The sequence below is a fragment of the Cottoperca gobio genome, chromosome 15 (assembly GCF_900634415.1).
Source record: "Cottoperca gobio chromosome 15, fCotGob3.1, whole genome shotgun sequence".
In the NCBI taxonomy this organism is placed as follows: domain Eukaryota; kingdom Metazoa; phylum Chordata; class Actinopteri; order Perciformes; family Bovichtidae; genus Cottoperca; species Cottoperca gobio.
In genome coordinates this window covers 18,002,144-18,025,780 of record NC_041369.1, presented here as the reverse complement: position 1 = coordinate 18,025,780, position 23,637 = coordinate 18,002,144, and the positions used below count along the sequence as shown (strand labels likewise).

The following is a 23,637-nucleotide window of genomic DNA, read 5'->3' as shown; positions in this document are numbered from 1 at the left end:
TCTACTATATTTCCTAAATATCAGTAGATTTCCTGGTTACAAGTCATGTAATGTGCCTCAGGTGCGGTGCATCCTCATTGTTTTTCATTAAAACATCTTGGTAGATGTGTGCTCGGTGCCGAAATGCAGTCCTGTGCCATTCAGAGTAATAATATAGAACAACGTGGCCCCTTTTCCTCTTGTACAATGCGGCTTAACAATTTGTGAGTCACAAATGAAAGTGAATCAAGATCCTGCATTAGAATCGATCTGAGTTGCAACAGAGAGCCTAGTTGTGGTTTTGTTATAGCATAGCTAGCAAGACTGATCGTCTTGACTGCTAAACTGAGCAGAGACATTGATTTGGAGATAGAGAATACAGCACAGGGGAAGAAGGATGTCACTGGCCTGCTTTCCTTTGCATGGGTTTGCCTCTGGCCTGTGGGCAAACACATCTAACACACACACACACACACACACACACACACACACACACACACACACACTCTTCCAAGAAAGAAACTCTGGCAGCCAGAGGTGTCTGGAGACGCACATATATGCACACACACACACACACTCACACAAACACACACGGGGCAACATTGATTTCCTGTTTGGCATTACTAAGCAGTAAGTGACACAGCTGAGTGTATTGGGCTATTCTTTGGACCACAGTGCACACAAACAAACATGTTATGTATTCTGAGTCTGTCTCCTGATTATGCACACCTTTACGACATTTTATGGACAAACGTTCACAAACAGAATCGTCTGCCAGCTTATCCTGATCACAGCCCCTTCACGATTTCATCTCTACATATATTATTCTTCGCTCTCTCCTCACGCCCCATCTTCTTGTCTCTCCTCGTGCATCTTTCTCATCCTGTGTATGTGTCTTTGCGTCTCTCTTTTCATTAAAAGAAATGGGTTTTTATTGGCGTCACATAGCAGTGTTGACTGCTTGGCTGGTTTGGCGCAATGTTGAACCGCTCCCAACAGGTAAACACGCTTTATCAGCCACATGGATCCACATTTCCAGGGTAATCTAGGGAGAGCCACCTTTTGTTTTTGGCAGTGTACAGATGGATCAATGTTTACTTGGAGAGCTAATTTTGTGAGAACTACCAAAACAACACAAACACTTCTAACCACTTTGCTATAGAATTTAATGTGTCTGTATGTAGGCGCATTTGTTTGGCTACTGTATGTGTGTGTGTGTGTGTGTGTGTGTGTGTGTGTGTGTGTGTGTGTGTGTGTTCCCTCTGAGTGTTGTGTCTCTTTGAGTTTTGTCAGAGTTCTTGTGCGTGTGCGTCTATGTATCTTGTGTGTCCAGGATGTGTATGCGTGTGATGTGTCTGTGTGTCGCTCTCTCTCTCTCTCTGTCTGTCTCACTCTGTCTATGTAGGTTGCATTATTGGACGCAGTAGACCGGACAGTGCCAGAGGCGTACACCAAGCGGTCACGCGGCGTGACAGAGAAGAGAGCAGAGTTGCTGTCAGAAGGCCTTTTTAACACACTGCTGCTCTCCGTTCGGGGACATTTCGAGAGCGTTTGACTGCAAAAGGGCTCCGCAAAGGAGAGATAAACACAATTCTCCAAAGCTCCCACAGAAACACCACTAAAGCCCCAAAGGCTCCCTACCTGAAAATAACGCACTAATACCTTTGATGTTCCCAAAGAGATGTGCAAGGGAGCGAGAGGAGGAGAGAGAGACACACACACACACTTTAACACACATACAGTATCACACACCAGGCAGCAGCTTCAAACGTCTGATGAGTCCCTGTTAGCTGATGCTTACATGTGCGGGTCATTAAGGGAGACAGTTCAAGGAAGTTAGTGTGCACTGCAAAATAAGAGATTTCATTAATTCTATGAGTTTGAATTGAATTCTTTTTAAAGTGACCAACATCTGCATCAAATGTATTTGCACTAGAAACAAGTGACATCTCCTCACATTACTGGCAGATGTCGTGTGTTGTTTGTCTTATAGTAAATATTATAAGACTGTAGGATATTAAATAAGCTTTGTTACAGGTCTCTCTCCCATCACACATACAACTTCCTTTTACTCTTCACTCTTTTCTATCTCCAACTGCACAAAGTAGCCCTAAAATAACAGACAATTTCCGTACTCTGATGGATATGAGTAGGCCTACATTGTACCTGAGTACACTTAAGTGTGTGAGTGCTTTATTACGCTGTTCTTTTCCGCTAAATTATGAAACCATATCTCCACCACCAGCATGATATTGTTTGTTATAAGCCTATAGGTGCATTTACTATACATAGAAGGTCTGAAACCCAAGGTTCACTCAGGATGTAGTGTAGCAAACTGAACTAGGAACACTTCTGCACCTCACTAAGTCTGTCATCTCTCACTTCTCTACACACACACACATTTACACAAACACATATTTTCATTCTGGGATTGACAGCTCCAGAGCAGTTTGACAAATGTGTTATTCAGCCCAGCCTACCATTCCACTCCTGCCGTTATGTTATTCTCCCCCCCCCTCCCTTCCTTTCTTTCCCACTTCTTGTTTCTGCCTCCATCTTCCCCGGGGTCTTCTTTTACACCGCAAAGGTCACACTTTGCGTCACACTGTGTGTCAGAGGGTACAGCTGTGTGAACACAAGTGAACTTAGACTTAGAAGGGAACAGCTAGCGGATACTGAACTAAACCTGCTCTGAATGGTGACACCTTTTTGTCTTTGCATCAGCAACACTCATGTGCATATGCAAAGGCCTGTCGACTGCACATTTCTTCTTCCATAAATTCCCCTCAATCGGAAAACTGTCATATCCCACTATGGATTGTTGTGAAGATAAGATCCTGCCACATACTTTATTTCAGTCATGCTGGAGTTGTAGATGCTAATTTAGAAACAATACAGCAGTCACAAAACCAATGTCAACGCAGGCAGTCCCTGAATGATCCACACGGGTAAATGAACTCAGTGTATGTTGACACTCAAAAGGTAAAACAATCACACTGTTATTGTACCTGGGGAGAGGAGGGGGTGAATACCAATGTCAGAGTGTTTCCAGTTTTAAGTTTTGATGGGTGGGTTTTAATCTCCTCAGGGAATCTTTGGCTTGGGGAGGCATGAGTGACTCGAAGTGCTCAGGATTTTGGCTGACCCAGGGTCTCCGAGCGTCCCCCGGTCAGAATCCTCCTGGCTGGAGTTGGAGCACCGTGGATCCCTGAAAGGCTCTAATGCTCTGCGAGGCTGAAGCAGTGAAGTGCGACATAGACTTGGAGCCTGAACCTGGGGTCCAGCGTTAAAGCAGGGAAGGCCTCTAGACGGAGGGGGCAGCTGCTTGGTCCGGTTAGCCAGAGGGCCTAAGGAACACCCCGGCTTCAGAGAGGCAAAGCTACCAGTGGACCCTGGCTTGAGTGCAGGGAGTGACACGCGCTTATGAAGGCGAGGAGGCTGCAGCATGCGAGGGCTAGTCGAACTAGCAGATTTAGGAGTGACGGAGCTCTGTGGCATCACAGCGGGGGCTCTCCTCCCATGCTGTGCCACAGAGTGAGCTTCTGATGCCACACTGTCTCTGGCAGTTACTCCATGTGGAGCTCCAGGACATGGGCGGCGTAGTTGGGTGCTGAGGAGATGACTCAGCTCGTCTGGGTTTGCTGGCCCGGACACATTTGCCATAAGGTCCTCAAGAGGACGGTCAGCATGTTGAAGTGTTCCTTCCGCTGTGAGGTCACTGTGGCCCTCGGTGGGGGGAGTTCTTGCTAGTCTTCCCTGGCGGAGGTGCTCGTTGTGGCAGTGGTTGAAAGGCTGAAGTATTTGAGGCTGCAGAAAAGGTAAAGACATAATGATGACAATTTTAGAAAATGGGTATAAAATAGTCATGGAACAGTCAGTGTGTAATGAGGTACAACTCAGTATTTCTTTTGAACATGTCCCCGTTTTTAGTATCTTTGATCCCTGTGGAATTCATATTTTGCTGCTGCAAAGTAAATTCTGAATCCAAAAGCAACCTAAAAATGTTTTATTTACTTTTTATTATCACATCCCGTTTCCACTGCGAGTTGCCAAACTATTCCTAGAATGGGAGTGGCAACGTCACAGAGGAAGCCCCGATTCAGCACTTAAAGACAGGCAGAGGAGAATAACCTTGCCATGTGAGTGTGTGGGATCGACTGAAGTCTTTGACTCATTTTGTGATCGCTGCCGCAGAGGGGCTTCAAAACATTCAAACTGAGAGCTATGATGCCTGCTGCCTGTGTTAGAACGTGCTGAGTCGTTAACCACATGAAATGTAGACCAACCGTGGTGTTGTCCTCCACCAGGGGACATGCAGGGTAAGAACACAAAATCACAAACACCTGTAAAATATACTGCAACAATTACTGTCTGAGTGAAGCTTATTATGTGCAATACTTGTTGTGTTAGACAGCTGCTAATTATCCAGCACGACGTAACAACAAAATACGCCTTCAAAAGAGTGGAATTAAACACCTCTCCGACAGACGCGTCAAACACTCATTATGACTTAACAGAGTTAGCATTTGTTTCAACAACACAACCTGGATTGGATTGGGTTTGATTGCAACATTTAATTGAAGAATTCACCAATTCTAGACACCTTCAGCATCACAGCTCCACTTTAAAAAATTTTTTAGATAATTTTTGCTTTTAGGGATGTAGCACTATAGTACACCATGTATGCCCGGATGGTGTATCGTACCATCAGATAACTTTAACCTCGTTAACTACTTTTCTGCACCACATGTCAAGATAAGCAGCAGAATACAAGGCCAACGGTGCTCATTAGTCCACACAACCAACAGCAAGGGCAGAGGTGATCAAATCAGGGGGATAAAACTATATTGATGTGAATATCTTATACAGTATAAGAGTACATTTTCTGAATAGTTTATAACCTCAACATCTACAAAAATCCTTTATACCATTTCTTATGCCTGCCTCCTTAGTTTGATTGTGTAAGACATACTGATGGGCATTACTGTCAGTTCTTACTGGACTGGCCCTTTTTCCATCCAAGTCCTTTGAGCATCACCTAAAGTATCTTAATCCACCTGGAACCATCTAAAGCTACGTAAAAGCATGAACTCAGTTTTAGCAGAAACATACCCTCTGCGAGTTGAAAGTAAAAACATCTCTGGAGGATGTGAATATATAGCTCTGCAGGTCAAGCTACTCTGCCAATTTCTACCATCCGTCATTTATATTGTATGTGTGAGAGGATGTCCGAGGCCACAGCTCCATCTCCTGGTCCCCCGCCACAATGCCTCCTTGAGCCGGTTACAAAACCTGTGTCCACCTCTCACTGCCCGCTTGTTGTTGCAAGGAAAAAGCTGTTTTTAAAGTCTGTAATTGAAAAAAAAACCTCTTAAATAAACAATGTTTCTGTCGCTTTTCACAATGCTTCTGATTAGTCTGTCACTCAAATCACAAGCATGTTATTTTATTTGTATATTTTTGTAGCTTTGAGATGAGTCTGTAATGCATTCTGGGAGCTCTCTCCAACTGAATGTCATAAAAAAACAAAATAAAAGACTATTCCAATCCACAAATGACAGTTGTTACCAAAGTAAATCAACTACATCATTACAGATACAAGCCTTGCACTATTTCTCAGTTTGGACAATGTGGTTCAAGGTATAAAAAAAAGAAATACCAACTGAAATGTCTCATACTGAAAGACTACTGGTAATATATGCTACTTTTAATTGCAAGGTTTGCATTGAGAGCACATATTTATAGGCCGGCCCAGCTGGAAGAACCATCTGACAGTGATGGCAACGTGCACTTTCTATAGGCTTGCAGTCAATAATTATTGGCATCTACAGCTTCCTGCTACAGATACTAATAATTAGCAGCAATTCCCTTTGAGCGCTTCACTGTACTGCCAAGAAGTTAATATCTCAGCCCACTAATGATATCTGTCACTTGAATAGAAATGTTCTTTTTAAACCAAGAAAGATGCCAATATGAAGCATTTGGAAGATGTGAGGCCCACCATAACCACCTCATCTCAAGCCCCTCTCAGCGTGAAAAATGGCCGTGTAGGATACATTATGTAAATGATGTCTCCGTCAGGTCTGTTGGAAGACAATGTGATTGCAGCCCACAAGCAGATCAGTGGCAATATGGCGGCACTCCATTCCAAAGCTAAGATAAGACTTTATAGCATCATTTAATATAGGTTGGTTGTGAACATGCTGGTTTAGATTGTGTTCCACTTTTAGGAGTGGAAATAATGTAAAGCTTAGGGTGTATGATTACTTTGATTTGTCTTTGGCTTGCTGTGCTTAACTGCTTTGACACGAGAGTTAGAATAAAGGCGATTATTAAGCAGTAATGTGCATTCACGTCCCACAACACACGATATTCTTAAATGTTATTCCATTCAACACACTATCCAAATCCTTCAAGGTGGACACCTAGAACAATAAAGTACCCGATCAGTTGATAAAATAAAGAAAAACAAATCCACACACAGAGATGTACCTACGCATGCTTTACAGTTCTTAAATACTTAATTTGATTGTAGGGGAGGGGGAATGAAAAAGACACAAAACAAAATAAAAAAAATAAAGTATCACTGTGACTTCCATTTAGAAAAGCAAACCAAAGATCCAAGTCAAGATACACAAGATGAAAACTCCCAAACAATGTCAAATCCAACGCAGAGCATGCAGACGCAGACGCAGAAGAAGGGCATGCTTCAGTCGTGCGTCACGATGCGAACCCACAGCCCAGCGTGCAGGAAGCGTTAACTGCATGTTAAAGAAACGTTACTGTACCACGCCGTGTCAGTGAAGTACTGCACTAGTTGCTCCACTCCTTGTCACAGGCATTATGTGTGGGGAGGCAAAGGTTTAAGAGAGAGAACATGGGAGATTCAATTTAATTTTCTTTTGAGTGACGGAGAACAGAGATGAGAGGAGGAGGAGGAGGAGGAGGAGAAAGGGTTAACAGTCAGGGAGAGCGGGTGGAGAGAGAGAGAGAAGAGACAAAACAACAGACTCGTTGGAGTTAAGACATTTTAAATCCAGAATTAACCCCCAGCTCATGCTTGCAAGAAAAGGTCACACATTAGCTCAACAAACAAACCAATTTAATGCAAAATATAATTACTGCGTCCTTCATTCAGCGTAACCTGTGTGAAGAGTCCAATTCCTTCTCTAATTTCAGAACTGACACTTTTCTATTTTTTATATTCATCACTTGAAAGAGCGGGTTTGTTCACAGCCAGAGCTCCCAGTGGGAGGTCACACAGAATGCGGTCAAATCTGTTGTTTATCATCTTATACCTCTTTCCTCCTACAGTACAGACACTCTTGGTATTCTGTGTTTGGTTTAATTACTGTAGAGACCATGCAATTTAGTAGTGGGAGAAAAAAAAACTGCACTGAATTCTGGGCTGTACTCGCATATTTATCAAAACGGTCCATAAACATAAGTGCACTTGAGCAGTAAACTGAGATATACTAAAAGAAAATACACCTGCGTTACATTTCTATCACCTTCCCTCTCAATACAAAGCTGCACCCCACCGGGAGAGATGGAAGGAACACAGCGTGGGTTCTTCTCTTTGTTTGTTTCTTTACTTTTTTGCTGTTTTTTTCTCTCCCTCACATATTCGTATTTTCTGAAGTCCATCTAGCTATTTTCATTCTCTGCCTCCCCTACTTGCTACCTCATCAGCACACGCATAACACAAAAGCTTTGTTGTGTGGGATTCACTGACGTTGTTTCGGCAGTCCTGTCTTTCTCAATAAAGTGTTTTCGTCTTCAGAAAAAAGTTGCTAATTAATTTTTTGATGTCCGATGCAAAGATCATGCTAATGTCATGTGTACCATGTGTTCAAGAACAGAGAATACATCCTGTTTCTACTGCAAATTATAGTAGATATATTACTTTTGCAAAGCAGTTGCAGGGAGTAAAATGAGGGTTAAAAATGTTGGTATATGAAGATCTTAGAAAGTCGACAAAGTCAACCAGTTCCTGAATGAACACGGCTAATTAAGGGGAACTGAAGCTATAAATGGGCAGCGCAGGAAAAAAAGGACACATGAAAATTAATTGTTGTGGGACAAGAAGTCAGACTGTGTTTAGTAAAACAAACAAGGAAAACTATTTTGCAGGTTACTAATTTAACAATTTAATCTAAAAGTAGACACAAATCGTCCCGTAATTGAAGAGAGGGGAAAAAATATGGGTTCTACTAACTGGAACAACCGCATACTTTCAGGCTATTTACAGACCTGTGGATACGCTGTGTTATGAAAAGATGGAGAAGAGGCTGCAAAGGATGTTAGTGACTCACTCTGTCTGCGCTGGGGCATGCTGGTACGGGTCAAGCCCTGGTGCTGTGCCTGCCACGGGGACAGCAAGGGGGTGGGCAGCACACCCTACGCAGAGAAAAAAAAACCACAAAGGACAAAAGGCATAACATACCGGAACACATACACACACACTAACGTAGAGAACTCAGAGCAGACATGCGTATACTGACACACAGATCCTCTTACACCACGTCAGTGTTAAATCCCAAAGATTTTCTGCAAAGCTCTTCAAATAAAAACTACATTTATGTTTTAGTGTTAGTGTAAACATCAAGTCTTCCTCTTTCATTTCCCCTTAAGTAGCTTTTTTGTTGGAAGATCACTCGTATGCCGCACTGTCTGACAGTATCATAAATAGTCTGAATCGGCTTGTTCCGACTATTCATTGACGCCACATGCATAAAGATGATGTTTATAGTGAGAGAAATATTCAACCCATGATCCACTCTGACAGCACGATTCCCTCCAATTGAAATATTCAATAGAGAGTTATTGCACAATACATATTTGGCGTCTATAAAAACATTAGAGGTTCTCTACTAGAATTCAAAATAACGTTTTTTTGGGAGCACACTGACTTTAAACCAAACGGTTTTGGTTCCATTCTTGATTGGGTCAAACACATAAACACACACATAGTAGAATACTGTATACTGTACACTTAAACTTTCTCCACCACATGATTAAACTACTGTTATTAAGAAATTGTTTTCAAAACAAAAAAATGACGCAAATCATTGTTTTTCACACCTCGTGTCACTTTAATGACCCAGGAGGTTATTTTCTCACAGTGTTGACTGGATTTTGCACTCAGTATACTATTAAACATTTGCTACCGGGAGGACTGTCTATATCTTGTGTCTCCCCCGGGCCACCCTGAAAGCCATTTTTTTTTCCTTCTACTGTATAATTGTTTTTACATAAATATACTCTAATCCATTATCAACCATCCCTACTGCCAAGCCTGCAATCCAGTGTAGAAAAGCACTCCATCATAGGCAGTGCAAACAACAAGGTGACACCGGAAAAGACAACTTTACCATCCATCACTTTGAAGTTGACAGGATCACTAGTTGTGAATTTTCTGTCTACTTAATATGCTGGAGATATGTTTCAGAGTCTCTTTAGTGCATCGCTCTTGGGTTACGCAGCGAGGTGATTTGCTAAGGATTGAAACTGATCAAAACCTCAGCTCAAGTCTCCAAAACTCTAAACACATTTTTTGTTTTCCACACAATTTGCAAGTCGACATGGCACTTTTTGCAACACACTGCACACGGTTCTCTACATAAGACACACCCATGGAGCGACTGGCCAATACACGTGCCACCTAATCAAACACCTAATTTGCTTGATTGTCGACTCCCCAATCAGGGTGGCACCATAAATAACAAAAATGGAAGCCAACAAAGCAGCAAAAACCTTATTATATTCATGCTTTCTTGTCTCCACAAATGAATGTTGTTCTATTCACAATATATTCTGGTCTTATTTTCAGTGCAAACTGAAAACGCACACATCGTGACTGCATCTTCCACGGTTGCAACGCTATGGTGGTCACAATATCTGTCCACACACACACACACACACACACACACACACACACACACACACACACACACACACACACACACACACACACACACACACACACACACACACACACACACACACACACACACACACACACACACACGCTGTCGCGGCTGTTAAAAACTGTTAAGCATAATTAGTTAGAGAAAGTTTCAAACCTATAGGTGTTAATGCACTGGGACAGATACAGCGTCTCACTGAAGCACAGTGTGACAGCTTGAATCATTGTAAGTGCGGCTCATTGTGACTGTTCTACATGGATGGTAGATTTCAGCCCCCTTTTTTACCATATCACACTATGCATTCTGTCGTCTGAACATTTGTTTTGACTAGCATCTGGACCTCAAACAAGTACTGAAAGAACATAAGCTCTTTTATTGATACCAAACCTATCTTCAGGTTAGACAATTCAAAGATCGCAGCCCCCATCTGGAGAGGCAAAGTGAAGGGGCAGCGGGGCCATCACGAGAAGGACACAGACAGACTATAACCTTATCAAATGCTACTTCTTTTCTCAGTTGTGCAGAGGGCCACCTCTCAAATAAGACTCTAATAAAGAAGATAGAAGCACTGAATCTGTCAGAGGGACGAAGGAACAGAAAGAGAGAGCTAGAAGACGAGAAACAGAAGGTAGCGACTTCCCAGCAAGTCTAGCCCAAGCTATTTCAGAACCCTCCCAGTGAGTCTACTGGAGGGGGAAGAATTAGTTCCCCGCATCGGTTCTCCATGTCCATGTTCTTCCGTGGACATCAACAACTGCTTCAGCAGGAAGTCTTGGCAGAAGCCTCCCGTCGAGGCTCAATTTGCAGAGAGGAAAACCTTAGGCGATGAGAACAAGAGGATGTGTTGGAGGACTCTTGAACGATTCTGACAAGAGTCTGGCAGCTTTATTAGAACTCTGCGGCAACTTAGCCTGTCAATTTATACAGTTTTCCATCGCTGTAAAGACTCTCAAAAAGGAAGGGCTGACTGAGCTTTACAAGGACAGAGAGACAGATAGTGAAAATGTAAAACTTTTTCATCAATTCAATCAAAACTTCTTTCATTTCTCAATCCCCCAGTGCAGAGAGCCTGGGTTCGATGCCTTGTAGCTCTTTCCAATGAACCTCCGCCAAGGCCAAGTGCCCTATCTCGCAATGCTAAGGAAATAGAAAAATAATGTGCGCGTTCGCCTCGTGATTCATGATAATGGGGCCAGTAGTAGTAGGCCAAACAAAAAAACCAGATCGAAACCGAAAACACACCTTGTTGTTCTTGAAATATCATTCTCCTCACCACAAGAACTACCATAATAGTTATGGTCGTAGCAGTATGTTCACTAGAGGCCCCTCTCATAGTTATCCGTCAAGCTACTTAGTCTGTGCAGAATCCCAAAAGCAGATGGCGAAACTTGGCGAAGTAGGACAAGTAAAAAGTTGTTCTTTGTTCAAATAACAGCAGTATTTAGAAGAAGCCATGATGCTAATCCCCTAATCCACCACACAGAGCCTCTCCTGGTTGACTAATGCCTCAGGTTTGGTCACAATGTCTCACTTCAGAGACTTTGGCAATTAAATCCTCACCTGTCCAAACATTGATCCGCTGTGCATTGTGCAATAATGAGAGTTCACGTGGAAGGAAGTGTGTGTGCATTTGTGATAGTGTGTATGTGATGCAAGGGGGCAGACAGAGGGGGATGTGTGTGGAGAGGTAATGTCAGGATCTGAGAGGTGAAAACTTGTTCTTTCAACCTACAGCTTAGCACTGATCACTGAACCTTGTTCAATCCTCCAGCCTCTCCCTGTCCTGTCCTCTTCCTCTGTCTCTCTCCGTGACAGCAAATTGATCTAATTACAACTGAGCTAAGAAGTAGCGAGGGAACGTCAGAGAAAGAAGCAAATAAACGGAGACAAAAATACAGGGAAAGAAAAGAAATCACCGATGCCAGACGAAACGGAAAGAACATAACAGAGTGAAAGAGCAGGAGCGATAAAAAGACATGAACACTGGCGTGAGAGGTGATGAAGAGGTGAAGAAGGGGATGTTTAAAAGGCAGAGAAGGAGTAGGAGGGTAGCTGTAATTATCTTCCCTGTCTGCCACTGATGAATCACTGCCCATTGTGTTTCCATTGTTTCACTGCTGCCGCTCATCTGGTGTTTGTTTATCTGGGTTATTAACAAGGTCGGCTCCTCGGTCCTCAGTCTGCTGAACTCATTGTTCAGCCACACCGAGTGTGACACACACACACACACACACACACACACACACACACACACACACACACCTAACAAAAGCAGACACACTCACAAGGCTGTTTTCTATTGTGCTACATCTTAAATTACTAAAATGATACAGCTCATGTTCATTCAAGCAGAAGAGGCACAAACATTTCTGCTGCCGTGATTGCGCTGAGGAGCTATTCCAAATGTTATTTTTCTACAAGTGACATTTAACTAGTTTCTAGTGTTTCACTACACTACGACATGTGTGTCGTGCTGTGACAAGTGTGTCCACTATTTCTCTAAGTCTTGTAAATTGACAGACGTAATACTCAGGCCATATTGTGAGACTCTCTTTTCTCCTGAGAATGCTTTTGGATTCGAAATTGGATTGTAAGCAGATTAAAATGGGAAGCTGCGGGAGCTGCTGCCCAAAGGACATGTTGCCAAAGCCTTCCTACAGACTGAGAAGAAGTCAGGAGATGAGTTCATCCCAAACAGTGAAATTGGTTAAAGCAGCCCACAGAGCAAAAGCCCACAATGTTGTGGTTCTAGAGGGAAAAAATGATGCGAATGAATGCATCTCTTGAGGAGAATATATCAACTGCTTCAATAGGATAGATGAATAATGGGGCTGTACACTGAAAAGTAAGTCTTTAAACAGTCATGTCTAAAAGGTCATAGACCACAAGCTTACTCTATTGTTGTACTTTTAATCTGAGCTCAAAGCACAGAGAGATTTCTCCTAAATCCTTGTTCAAGTCCACTCAACTCTAGACCTCCCAGTACCAGGGTTCACAGTGGACTACTGATAAGGCAATAGATGTCAGCATTAAAGCTATTATAGCTACTGGCCTTTGACATTAAAATTATTCTTGGTTGATCCTTTCTGGCTTAGCACTGAAGAAAATACTATCAGAGGGCAAGAGCTACTCCAGTGCTCTGTTACAGTGGCACTTTAAATGTCAGAGGAGCAGAACATCAACAGGAAAGGGCATTTCAGAGCGTAAGAGGGAAAAAAACAATACATATGACAGTGGATTATGACTGTGTGCACGTGTGTGTTAGAGGAGAATTAGCGAAAAGGGAAATAAAAGACATGCGGAATGTGAAAGTGGGGGGAAATAAAGTAATATTTGTTTGAAAAAATGTCAAGGGCTAGAAAAGAGAATAGCTTAAGAGACAGAATCAGTAAAGAAAGAAGAAAAACTTTGAAAGATTCGAAGAACGCAAGAGGTGATAGTGAAGCATTGTTTGAGGAACACTGTGAACCAGGTGCTAAACGTGTCAGTGTGATACCGAGAGCTTTGAGAACATCTAAAAGTGAGAATAACAGAGAAAGAAACATCCCTTTCTCGGTCTTTTGTTTACTCTCTGCTCTCTTCAGTTTGTAACCTCGTCACAAACACAACAAAGACCTCGCAGCTAACCTTTAAGAACAATTGCATGCTCTGAAAAGTAAAATGCCACTAACATACTAACACAACATGTTTTGCTGCAACACACAGATGGTAAAGTAACGGAGGTAAAAAGGGAAACAAAAAATATCTAATAAAAAAAAAACAGGAGTAGAAAGAATAGAGAGAAAAGCATATACTCAATCTGGCTGTGTGGTGTATAATAACACTCAAACACAGACACTACAGGTCACAGGTAGATGTTCCCACCGCTGAGATGCTTCCCATGGAGCACAGCTAGCCCTGCTTTGATAGTTGCCATAGCAACTGTTAAACCATATGCTCTTGTTGTAAGCAGGGACATTCGGTTGTGTAGTTTAAGTGAGCTTGCTTGTTTTAACTTTTTATTTATTTCCTCTGTATTATTATCTATTCCTATGTTTTTGTGTACTCGAATAAAAATATACATTTGACAAATACTTCTCCCTCATTTCTATAACTTCATTATTACAATTACACCGACAACACTGCACATCTCTTTGGTATCACTTTTTGAATTAAATTATTTCCTCCGTGATCTCCTTAAACTGCTTATTCCTGCCTCTCTGTGTGTGTGTGTGTGTGTGTGTGTGTGTGTGTGTGTGTGTGTGTGTGTGTGTGTGTGTGTGTGTGTCTCACACTGAGAGATGAGAGCAGGTCAATTAGGGGAGTGTTTACCAGGCACCCTGCCTCTGGCACTCCTGCTATTTAATCAATACTTTGCTGCCGCACAGCAAGCTATTGTGGCATAAAACTGAACACATATCTAATCCAACAATCCTCCTCTCTGTCTACATCCTTACTCCCATGGATCTCTCTTTTCTTCCTCCCACCGTCCGACTCTTCGTCTTCTATTTGTCAGTGACTCGAACATTAACACCAGCCTCACAACTCCCTGCTCAGTGTGAGATCTGGGTATTAGGTATGTGGGACAGAGTCACAAGCCCACTGACAACCCAATGAACTGAATTCCATAGAAGGGACACGGTGTATTCATTGAACAATTCAGACATGGCCGGCCTGAGAGAGGCAGCGAATAAATAGGAAACTGGTTGAGTGAATTAAGTGGAGTGACACATGCACTCGGTCACCAGTGTATCACAATGTGAGGGTTGAAGTGAGATGTGCACTGCTGTGGCAGATAAGACCAGATATATGATAATATCTTTTTCAGATTTTAACCAGTTTCAGATTTTTTTAAATCTTGTTTTGCAAAACAGTTGTGAGCACTTCAGGAGTGCCGTTACTGGTGCTGTGAATGGTTGGACTCACAGCATGGCTTGGTGGTCTCCAGTACGTCTGGGTGGCCTTGTCATAGTGCTGCTGCATCCGCTTGTCCATCTGTCTGTCGCTCTGTCGTAGTGAAGAGGGAGCCCTCTGGTGGTGGCACTGACACCTGACCGGCCGTCCTTGAGCAGGCTGAGGGGGCAAGACTCAATGAATCAATGAACGAAAGTTTATTTCACAATAACAGAATGTTCTATTAAATTGTCTCATTTTTTTTTTTTTTTAATATGGGCCACATGTTTCTTTTTCCACAATTAATGCTGACTATAAGGCTGTCACTCTGCACAGCGCTCAAATTACAGTGCAATTAGAACCATCTAAATTAAACTTTTAAAATCATAGATTCAATAGCCATCAACTTCGGTACTTAAGGAGAATAGAAAAAGAAAGAAAGAACTATTATATCAGATATAATATCATGAATACATTTACAAAAAAAGGGCAATATCTTCTGCAGGTGACTGCTTTTAAATTTACTAATAACACTGATGGGAAAAATCAGGTGAAATCAAGAGTAGCTTGTAAATTGCTAGAATTACCCTTACATGGTCATTTAAAGATCCGGCAGTCAATTAAACTCACAGACTGACATTTACTTTAAAGCACATGTTCACAGAAAATGACCTCCTTCTTCATTTATTAAAACCAATTTGACTGACTGACTGTAATACATGCTCTTTATTAGGCTTGAGTATTAACTATTGCCTCCATGGAAATAAATGCCAGAGCCAATTATGATGTGCATTGCATCATTTTAAAACCATGTCTGTAAGAATTTAGCTCTAAATCTCATATCTTCTTTCTTATATGTGAATAAACAGCAGAGCCATGTGTACTTGGCTGCAAAGACTTCTGCAGAATCCCACAGAAATTGCTAGATTTTGCCAGCCATGTTGAAAACGTCAATGCAGCTCAAACTAGAAAGAGCGCATTATCATGAGCAGTCTGCCTCAACAGCGGTGGAAGCAGCATCCAAAACTGCATTCTGTCAAGTCAGACTGGGAAATCAGTTTTCTGTCTTTGATAGCTCCTCTTTTCTCTCTCGCATTATTTAATTTTCAGTTCCATCTCTCAGCCACACACACACACACACACACACACACACACAGAGCTACTATATTGTTTTCTTATTACTTCTTTATGTTCAATTCGGTGTACCGTTCTGAGTCTCGGCATTTTCTCTGTGACACTTCACCTCCCTCTGTATACCTGACTCTTAACCAACTGTAATATTATCTTGTAACCAATTTCAAGGACAAACGGCAGATCCAGTAGCTTTTGACTTTCTAATTCTAGATATCATGTGAACTACAATCTGAACCAGTGTTGGTCTAATTGGTATTTCCTCACAACCAAAAATGCAGGCACATTAAAGTGATCCCAACCTCTTTTTTTATTTTTGCCTTCATTGCTGTTCAATTGTGTTGTGAAGGGACATCAGAGGCCGTGAGAACAAGAACCAGCTTTAGCATTCCTCTAACCTAACTTCGGGTGCCCACATAACGCTTCCAGACAGTCAGCAGAGTAAACACCTCGGTTACCCTCTTATCTTCTTTCAACATTTTCACTCTTTCAGACTCTACGCTCATTAATGTCAGGCACAGACCTGGAAATATGTCCTAGCTTTTTCTTACTCTCTGTGCTTGTTGTGGGGCGAGAGTGCAACAATGTTGTGCTCAGCTGAAGAACTTGCTGTGGGTGGGTGCTAATTCTAATTGGAGGGATAGTATGCGGCAGGGAGGCTGGCGGACAGACCTCGCTTTGACATTTTGGTATTTCTCGATACGACAGGGATTTGAATAATGTCAGCCATGCATACGGTTGCTAACAAGCGATCCTGGTCAAGACACTAATGAATGTTAGAGTGGAGATGGAGCCAGCTGAACAGAACGGAGGTTATTGGTAGGCAGTCGTAATCGTGCAAATACACAGACTGGAATGCACGTGGGAGTCCAGCAACATATTGAGCAGAAGCAGATCTCCCTCCTACCATGAAAGGTACTACAGTATGTCTTTACTGACTAAATCTGTACATGCGTCACACTGTGTGTTTTCATGACACTCAATATGCTACAAAGCGTAGCGTGATGCCGTTTGTAGAAAACTATGTTTCCAGTCCTTTTGATCCAGCACCTGAAGAAGTGTTTTGGATGTGCATGCCCTACCTACACAATGTCAGTCAGAGACCCAAATATAAGACAGGGGGACAATGTATTCCTGCAATTGAATGGCTTCACTGCAACTATATTTACCCCCCATATAGCATACAGTCGCCTTTTCACTATCAGTATCAGTCGTGTACACAACAACTCACCATTTGTTCCCGCTGATGTTGGAGCTGTTGGCACTGCAATGTGAGCTGAGCAATGGTCCTGTCTCGACTCCTCAGCTCCTCTCTGAGCACCTGCACTTCTTTAATCAGCTCCTTCAACTGAAAACACGCACACATACAGTACAGTGTAGCAGTAGCGCACTACTTCAGAAAAGGAAACTAGAGAAAAATAAAGAAGAATATCCAAACAATCACTGTTACACACCTGAGGTAAAGTTTCTTACCTGTGATGCAGTGGAATTGTCTTCAATCTCTTCAGGAACATCTGCTGGAGAGTCCGTGTCCTCAAGCTGGAAACACACACACACACACACACACACACACACACACACACACACACACACACACACACAGAGCTGGATCAATGACAATTGCCTTAGGCATGCCTCGAGAGCAATATTTTTGCTACAGTGGAATAACTTTACTCCTTAGCATATATACTCTGCTGACCCTGAACTGTCAGCCACTGATGTTAGATAAGACGGAGCTGAGAGCGCTTTTGAACATTCATTACATTTAATTCATAGAGAATAAAAAGAAATTGTAGAGGCTTCTGAAATAAGTGCAGCAATCAACAGAATATTCAATGCAACACTCCAATTACATTATTTTGATTATTTTACCAATTACTGTTTGATTAAGTGTGTGATGATTACAATGCCAAGAATAAACGCCAATCACAGGTTATCAGAGTCTCGAAACTGCAGATTTTATCTATCCAAGACTCACACAAATATTATTGAAATGGGGGGGGGAAGGGTTGGGAAAATACAGAAAGTCAATCTTTACATTTGAAAAGTTATAGCCAGCAAACATTTGGAACAAATTCAAAAATTAATTAAGAAATTGTAAAATCATCAAATTGTGATGAACTTTCAGTACTTGTCATTTCAACACTACATTTCACCTGCTCCTTGTTCAGGTCAGGTAGTTTAATTGAGTTAGAACCAGCAAGTCTGGATGTCTGACTGTTCGCACAATAAAGCAAAGATCAATTATGATTCAGCACGGCTTGAGGCTCATTTTACAGTCACTGCCTTGAGCTTAACATCATACTAAAACACAATTAAGAACAGAGTTACTAATGGGCAGAAATATTTTCTCTCTTGAGGCTATGCAGCCAAAGAGTTTGACTAATTGCAGTGAGCACAATGAGCACATCGGAAGGAGACATTAGCTTTAAATGCAAACGCAGTAGCAGTCTTTATGCCGTGGATGGTAAATTGAGTGGAGGCATTCAAGATAATTTCCTTTTTACGCAGTGTGCATTGTGAAGAGCTTGTGGCTCTGTGCATTTCAGCGATTTCCAAAATAGGGTTGTGTGTTTTGTAGGAGCGTGGGTTGTGTGTGTGTGTGTGTGTGCATCTCATATGCAAGAGCACATTTCTATAGCTGACATCTTTTAATTCTCTCCTCTCCTTCCCTGTCCTCCCCCCCCCTCCTCTTTTTCAGACTGACAAAATAAAGATCTATTAAGTGATCATTTTCTCACGAGCAAAGATATATACATGAATATATGCAGGCAAACATGCAATCACAAATCACACAAACTGTGCATTTAAAGAGACGGAGGCCTAGAGAATCTAATAACTTGAAAAGATTGCCATCGCACTGGTGCAGCATATTAAAACCACCTCCCTATCTCTTTACCTTTTAACATCAGTCTTAACATCTTATTTTGTTTATATACAGTATCTCTGTATAGGGCAGCAGCTCTGTGTGATGACAGGATTTATTAAACCGATGTAATTAAACATTTAACAACAATTAAATACTTAAAGTGGAAGCACATTACAAAGTAAGACTAGTACTTAGTTTTGTCAGAAAACACTTGTCAGAACACCTGAGGACGATGTAGTGTAGCCACTCCTGGCAAACTTAAGAAGATTATTCAAACTACCACTAAACTAATATAAAGCTGCATTTAATAGAGAAAAGCATCAGACCCAAAAATCCCAAAATTAACACAGTTCACACTAATTATTTATGAGACCAAAATAAAAGCGTGGGAGTGGCGACATTATCTGCATGTGCAACATATTCAAAAAGGTGATGCAACACTATTAGAACGATGACAAACATTTGTCTAAGAGTCACAGAGTTTTCAGTGCATACTGAACACTTGTCTCCGTTTGTGCATGTATACATGTGTATGTGTTGCCGTTTTGGTTCATGCAAGATTACAAGTTTGTGCGTCATCTTTTGCAATTGTGGCTCGAACCTGTAGTAGCGTTTTGAGTCGGAGCAGCTGGTTCTTGAGCGAGCTGCAGTCCTGAGTCGCGTGTTCGAGTGTGAGTTCATCCAGCATCGCCATGTAGCCATGCTGCCTTCCTTCAGAGGGGATGGACCGTGAAGAAATCCTGGAAGCCCTGAGTGCATCGTAGTGCTGCACAACATGGGGCCTTAGAAAGAGATAAAAAAAAAAAGGGGGGAAAGGAGAGAAACGGTCACAGAAAGTCCGGCAGACAAAAACAAAATGATGTTGGTTTGGTGTCTTTACTTTTTACTTCTTTTCAGGCAATATGTTTTATTCTTCCAGGCCTCACCAACCTGCTATCATTGTAGAAGTGATCTGGTCCACTCCAGCGGTGGTGATTACGTCGCTGGCCTTGCCGACCGGCCCTCTCCGAGCGCTCAAAGTGGGACATCCTGTCAGCGTCTATATAGGACAAATTTAGAGCACAGTTGTTTCCGTTTCTGTTTCCACTTATATATTTGTTGAAAGGAAACAGCTACATTGTGGCTGAAGACAAGCAGTATTTTGCAAAGGTTATTATTTGTTTCGCTCCATTTTTCTCTGCTAGTTTGTCTTTTACTACCACGCCAAGGTAAACACACACGCACACAAAATGCGAGACTGTGAGTTTCATTTTTCATATCTCGTGGTAATGAATACGGCTGTGTCTATTTCAGATACTCTATCTCGAATATCTGCATATAAATCATGATCTGATCCACCTCATTCTCCATTTCTCTCAAATGCAAACACGCACCCGCACACACACAGTGACAGGCCATTACATTTTCAAGGAGGTAAAAGGACACCGTACTTGGCAACACTCAATAGCATATAGCTGTGAAATGAACTGTGACCACAACAAAATTGACAACTAACAGAGCGTGACCCCCAGGAAATCAAAAGGACCCTTGGATTTCTATATTCCAGATTGTCTATAGACTGGGAGAAAATGAACAAAGAGAGATAAAGAATTACGGGTAGATTGAAAGACCCGATGCAAGGAATGCAGCAGTGCTGGTAGAAATACTTTACCTTGAAAGTCACTACACAGCACAGGAGCAGAGCCTGACTGTGCCCTGCTACATTCCAGGAAACTTCAGCGCTCTCAGTAACTTCTTTTCAGCTCAGAAAAGCTCCTCTAAAAAGTAATACAACTGGAATAAATTCCAACTTGGGGGAGGAAAAAGAAATCCACAAAAAAAGACAGAAAAAACTCAGCCGGAGAGTGGAGAGAAATAAAGACTTGTCCAGTCAGCTGGTGAGCAGTTAAAGGGCCAGTGAGAGAAAGTCAACCCAGCTCCTACCCTGTCTGGTTCTGTCTTTGTTGACAGTCTTGTTTTTCTGGGAACTCCCTAGAAACTGGATCTGGGGAGAAAATGACTGTGGTGGTGGGGAGAGAGCAGCTGAGGTGGCTGCTTTGTGTCCGAGTTAGTAAGGCACCAGCTGAGGCAGGAAAGTGAGAGAAGCTGTGGCCTCTCTTCTGTCACAGGACCCGGCAACTGAATAAAAATATTAAATGGAGGGCCCTTCTACCCTTCCCTTTTTGTTACTCCTCTTTCTCACTTCCTCTCTTCCTGCTCTGTGGCAGGATCAGGGTGTCTTTGGGAGGGAGGGAACACCCTTCCCTACCCCGTGTCTCAGGGCCTGCCCTGTGGGCTGGGTCTAACTGGACTCTTCAGCTTCTCTTGCTTTCACTCTGACTCTCATGACACTCGCACTAGCCATGACACAGAGCGCTATAAATATGGCTGCTCCCCGAAAAAGGAGTAGGACGGGACGACACTCCAGTTCACATTCCTCTGGAGTGAACAACACATTCTGCTCCCTCTTAAAAAAAACAAGGAGATCACTGTTTACAGACTAAAGAAAGACAACAGAGGTGTAAAGCTGCCTCAGTAATGTATACCCAGATGAAAGTTTATTAGGAACACCTCGCGTAAACTAAGGCAGTCTAATGAAACAGGCCTGCAATAAATTCTCCCATCATGAAAGTTGTAATGTTCAGTTTTTATTTACAGCGGTTTTAGACAGGTGTTGATCTAATGTTAGTCATTTAGGAGGATCTAGTTTATATCAATGACAGCAGACTAAATATTAGAAACACTAATAAATAACTTCATAAAAAAAAAGGTAGGATTTACTGCTGAGCTGCTGCACTGCAATGCAACGTGTACCTAATAAAATGGAAACTGTGTGTACATGTGGATGGATGCGTGTGATTGTGCCTCTGCATATACTTGCATGTGCCCTATGCATTAGCCACGAATAGCACTTTGATAGCGCTTCCTAGAATTCATCATATTTCATAGGTGAGGTCAATATTCCTCAACCCTTCTTTCCATCTCCCTTCCCTTGTTCTGTGTCTCCTGAACACTAAACAATGAATCCATAATAACGTTGCCAACAATATTATTATTACGTGGTAATATATTGTGACCTGATTACCTTTAACACCTACAAAGAAGCTAAGCTTACTCTATTCCAATAAGATTGGCAACTGATTACATTCAAAAGGTGAAAATAAGAGCAAACACTGAAGACTGCAATAGATATGATATCAAGAAGGGAGCGGGTGGCTTTATGTGGAATAGTAAGCTATTAAACTAATGATGCTAACACTGCTGCTGTCAATGCAATCAAAAGTAACCCCTGATCTTCTGAGCCTATGTACAGTATGCACTGTGCATACGCAAGTGTGTGGGCATCTGTTCATACAAAACAGTCAGCTGCCTACCTGTCATACAAGGATAGTTGTGTGGCAGTGGTGGAGTTGGAATTAAATAACTCTTTAGCAAACAGTTATTAGAAGAGTAACAGCACATAATAAAGAACAAGGTGTCCATCAAAAGATTGTTATGGACGTTGCAGAAGCAAGACGGGATTCTTTCTATTCAAGCCATTGGCATAAAAGGATATTGTTGGAATTAAAATGCTCAGACCATGGTTATGGCATTCATTTACAATTATGATCAGAGCAGTTTGGCTGGAGGTGTTCATTTACACTAAAGTAATGTACAATCTCCAGCCAATGAAACTAAAGCATCTCTAATGGCCATAGAATAACCTCACAAGTGTGTGTGTGTGTGTGTGTGTGTGTGTGTGTGTGTGTGTGTGTGTGTGTGCGTGTGCGTGTGCGTGTGCTGACCATGCAAGCCATCCTCTGGGAGATCCACATCCAGCATGAGGTCATCATCGTCCAACTCTCCTGTTCCCCGAGGGTCCAGGTTGTTCAGGATATCCTGTGACACACAAACATCTCAGGTTACAATCACTTCATTGTAAGGCATTAGATGACATTACGGGTACATTATAGGCACATTATGAATGCATTAGAGTCATTATATAATTTTTTTTTCCTCTGGGCAAAAGTGTTTTTGTTCTGCAAGACCAACTGCTGGGAGAGAAATATTAATACACCAGTGTAATATGTACGTCACATTCATACATTCAGAAACAAAACAATATACACAAATATACAGATGCAGTAATTTCCTGCGAATAATAAAGCATTGAAAGCATATTTTTTTGTCACATTGTTGCACATAAAACCAATTTGTAATCCTATAATTAGCCAGAAATGGATGTTCACATAAATAATGTTTTTTTACATAAATCGGGATCCTTCTGTCCTTGGTCTGGCATTAGCAATGTCTTCCAACAGCGCTTAAGCAGCTTTTAGTTGCTACTAACCCATATTATATTATATAAAAACCATAAATTGTTAGCACACAAAAGGTTTAATTTATGCTGTGATATATAGAACTCTTATTCATTCTCTACTGGGAAACGTAGCAACTATGTAAATCATCACAAGGGCAGGAACACCTCTACAATGTAATCTAATGTAATCATTCCATAAGCACTGCCTTTGTGAAACTTAATATAGGTTATATTATTATTACTTTTATCAAATAAAATTGTCAATTAACTATATATTAATAATTATTTGTATTCCCTGTAATTGATTAATTTTGTCACTAACAATCACAATTTATAAAGCAATAAATTGTTAATTACATTTTTCTTTGATACGGTTTCACATGATTGTCTCAACTCAACAGCGCAAATATTTCCCTACAACACATTACAGACACAGATAACACAACAGACTTCTGGGAAAATATCACTCAATTATGAACGATAATACCGAACATTTTGAAAAGCCAACAAAAACACTTCTCATTACAGCCTCGGAATATGCAGTTAGTCTGACTGCTGCGCCGCTGTCTAGCGAATAA

At 41.7% G+C, this 23,637-nt stretch overlaps 1 protein-coding gene across 2 annotated transcripts in view; it reads right to left on the bottom strand.

Moving 5' to 3' along the window:
* Window positions 1-456: 456 nt before the first annotated feature.
* Window positions 457-23,637, bottom strand: part of ccser2a (coiled-coil serine-rich protein 2a) — a 48,265-nt gene continuing 25,084 nt past the window's right edge. Inside the window, exons 4-11 of one of the 2 annotated variants that reach the window (XM_029449283.1) lie at window positions 22,545-22,638; window positions 19,711-19,819; window positions 19,382-19,562; window positions 17,385-17,450; window positions 17,143-17,259; window positions 14,814-14,960; window positions 8,295-8,379; window positions 3,555-3,786 (exon numbers count right to left, since the gene is read on the bottom strand). In XM_029449283.1, coding sequence (XP_029305143.1) covers window positions 3,695-3,786; window positions 8,295-8,379; window positions 14,814-14,960; window positions 17,143-17,259; window positions 17,385-17,450; window positions 19,382-19,562; window positions 19,711-19,819; window positions 22,545-22,638 — 891 coding nt within the window. In that variant the 3' untranslated portion in view covers window positions 3,555-3,694. Of the gene's footprint in view, window positions 3,787-8,294; window positions 8,380-14,813; window positions 14,961-17,142; window positions 17,260-17,384; window positions 17,451-19,381; window positions 19,563-19,710; window positions 19,820-22,544; window positions 22,639-23,637 lie in introns of both variants that reach the window. The other variant, XM_029449282.1, reaches the window with a different exon arrangement.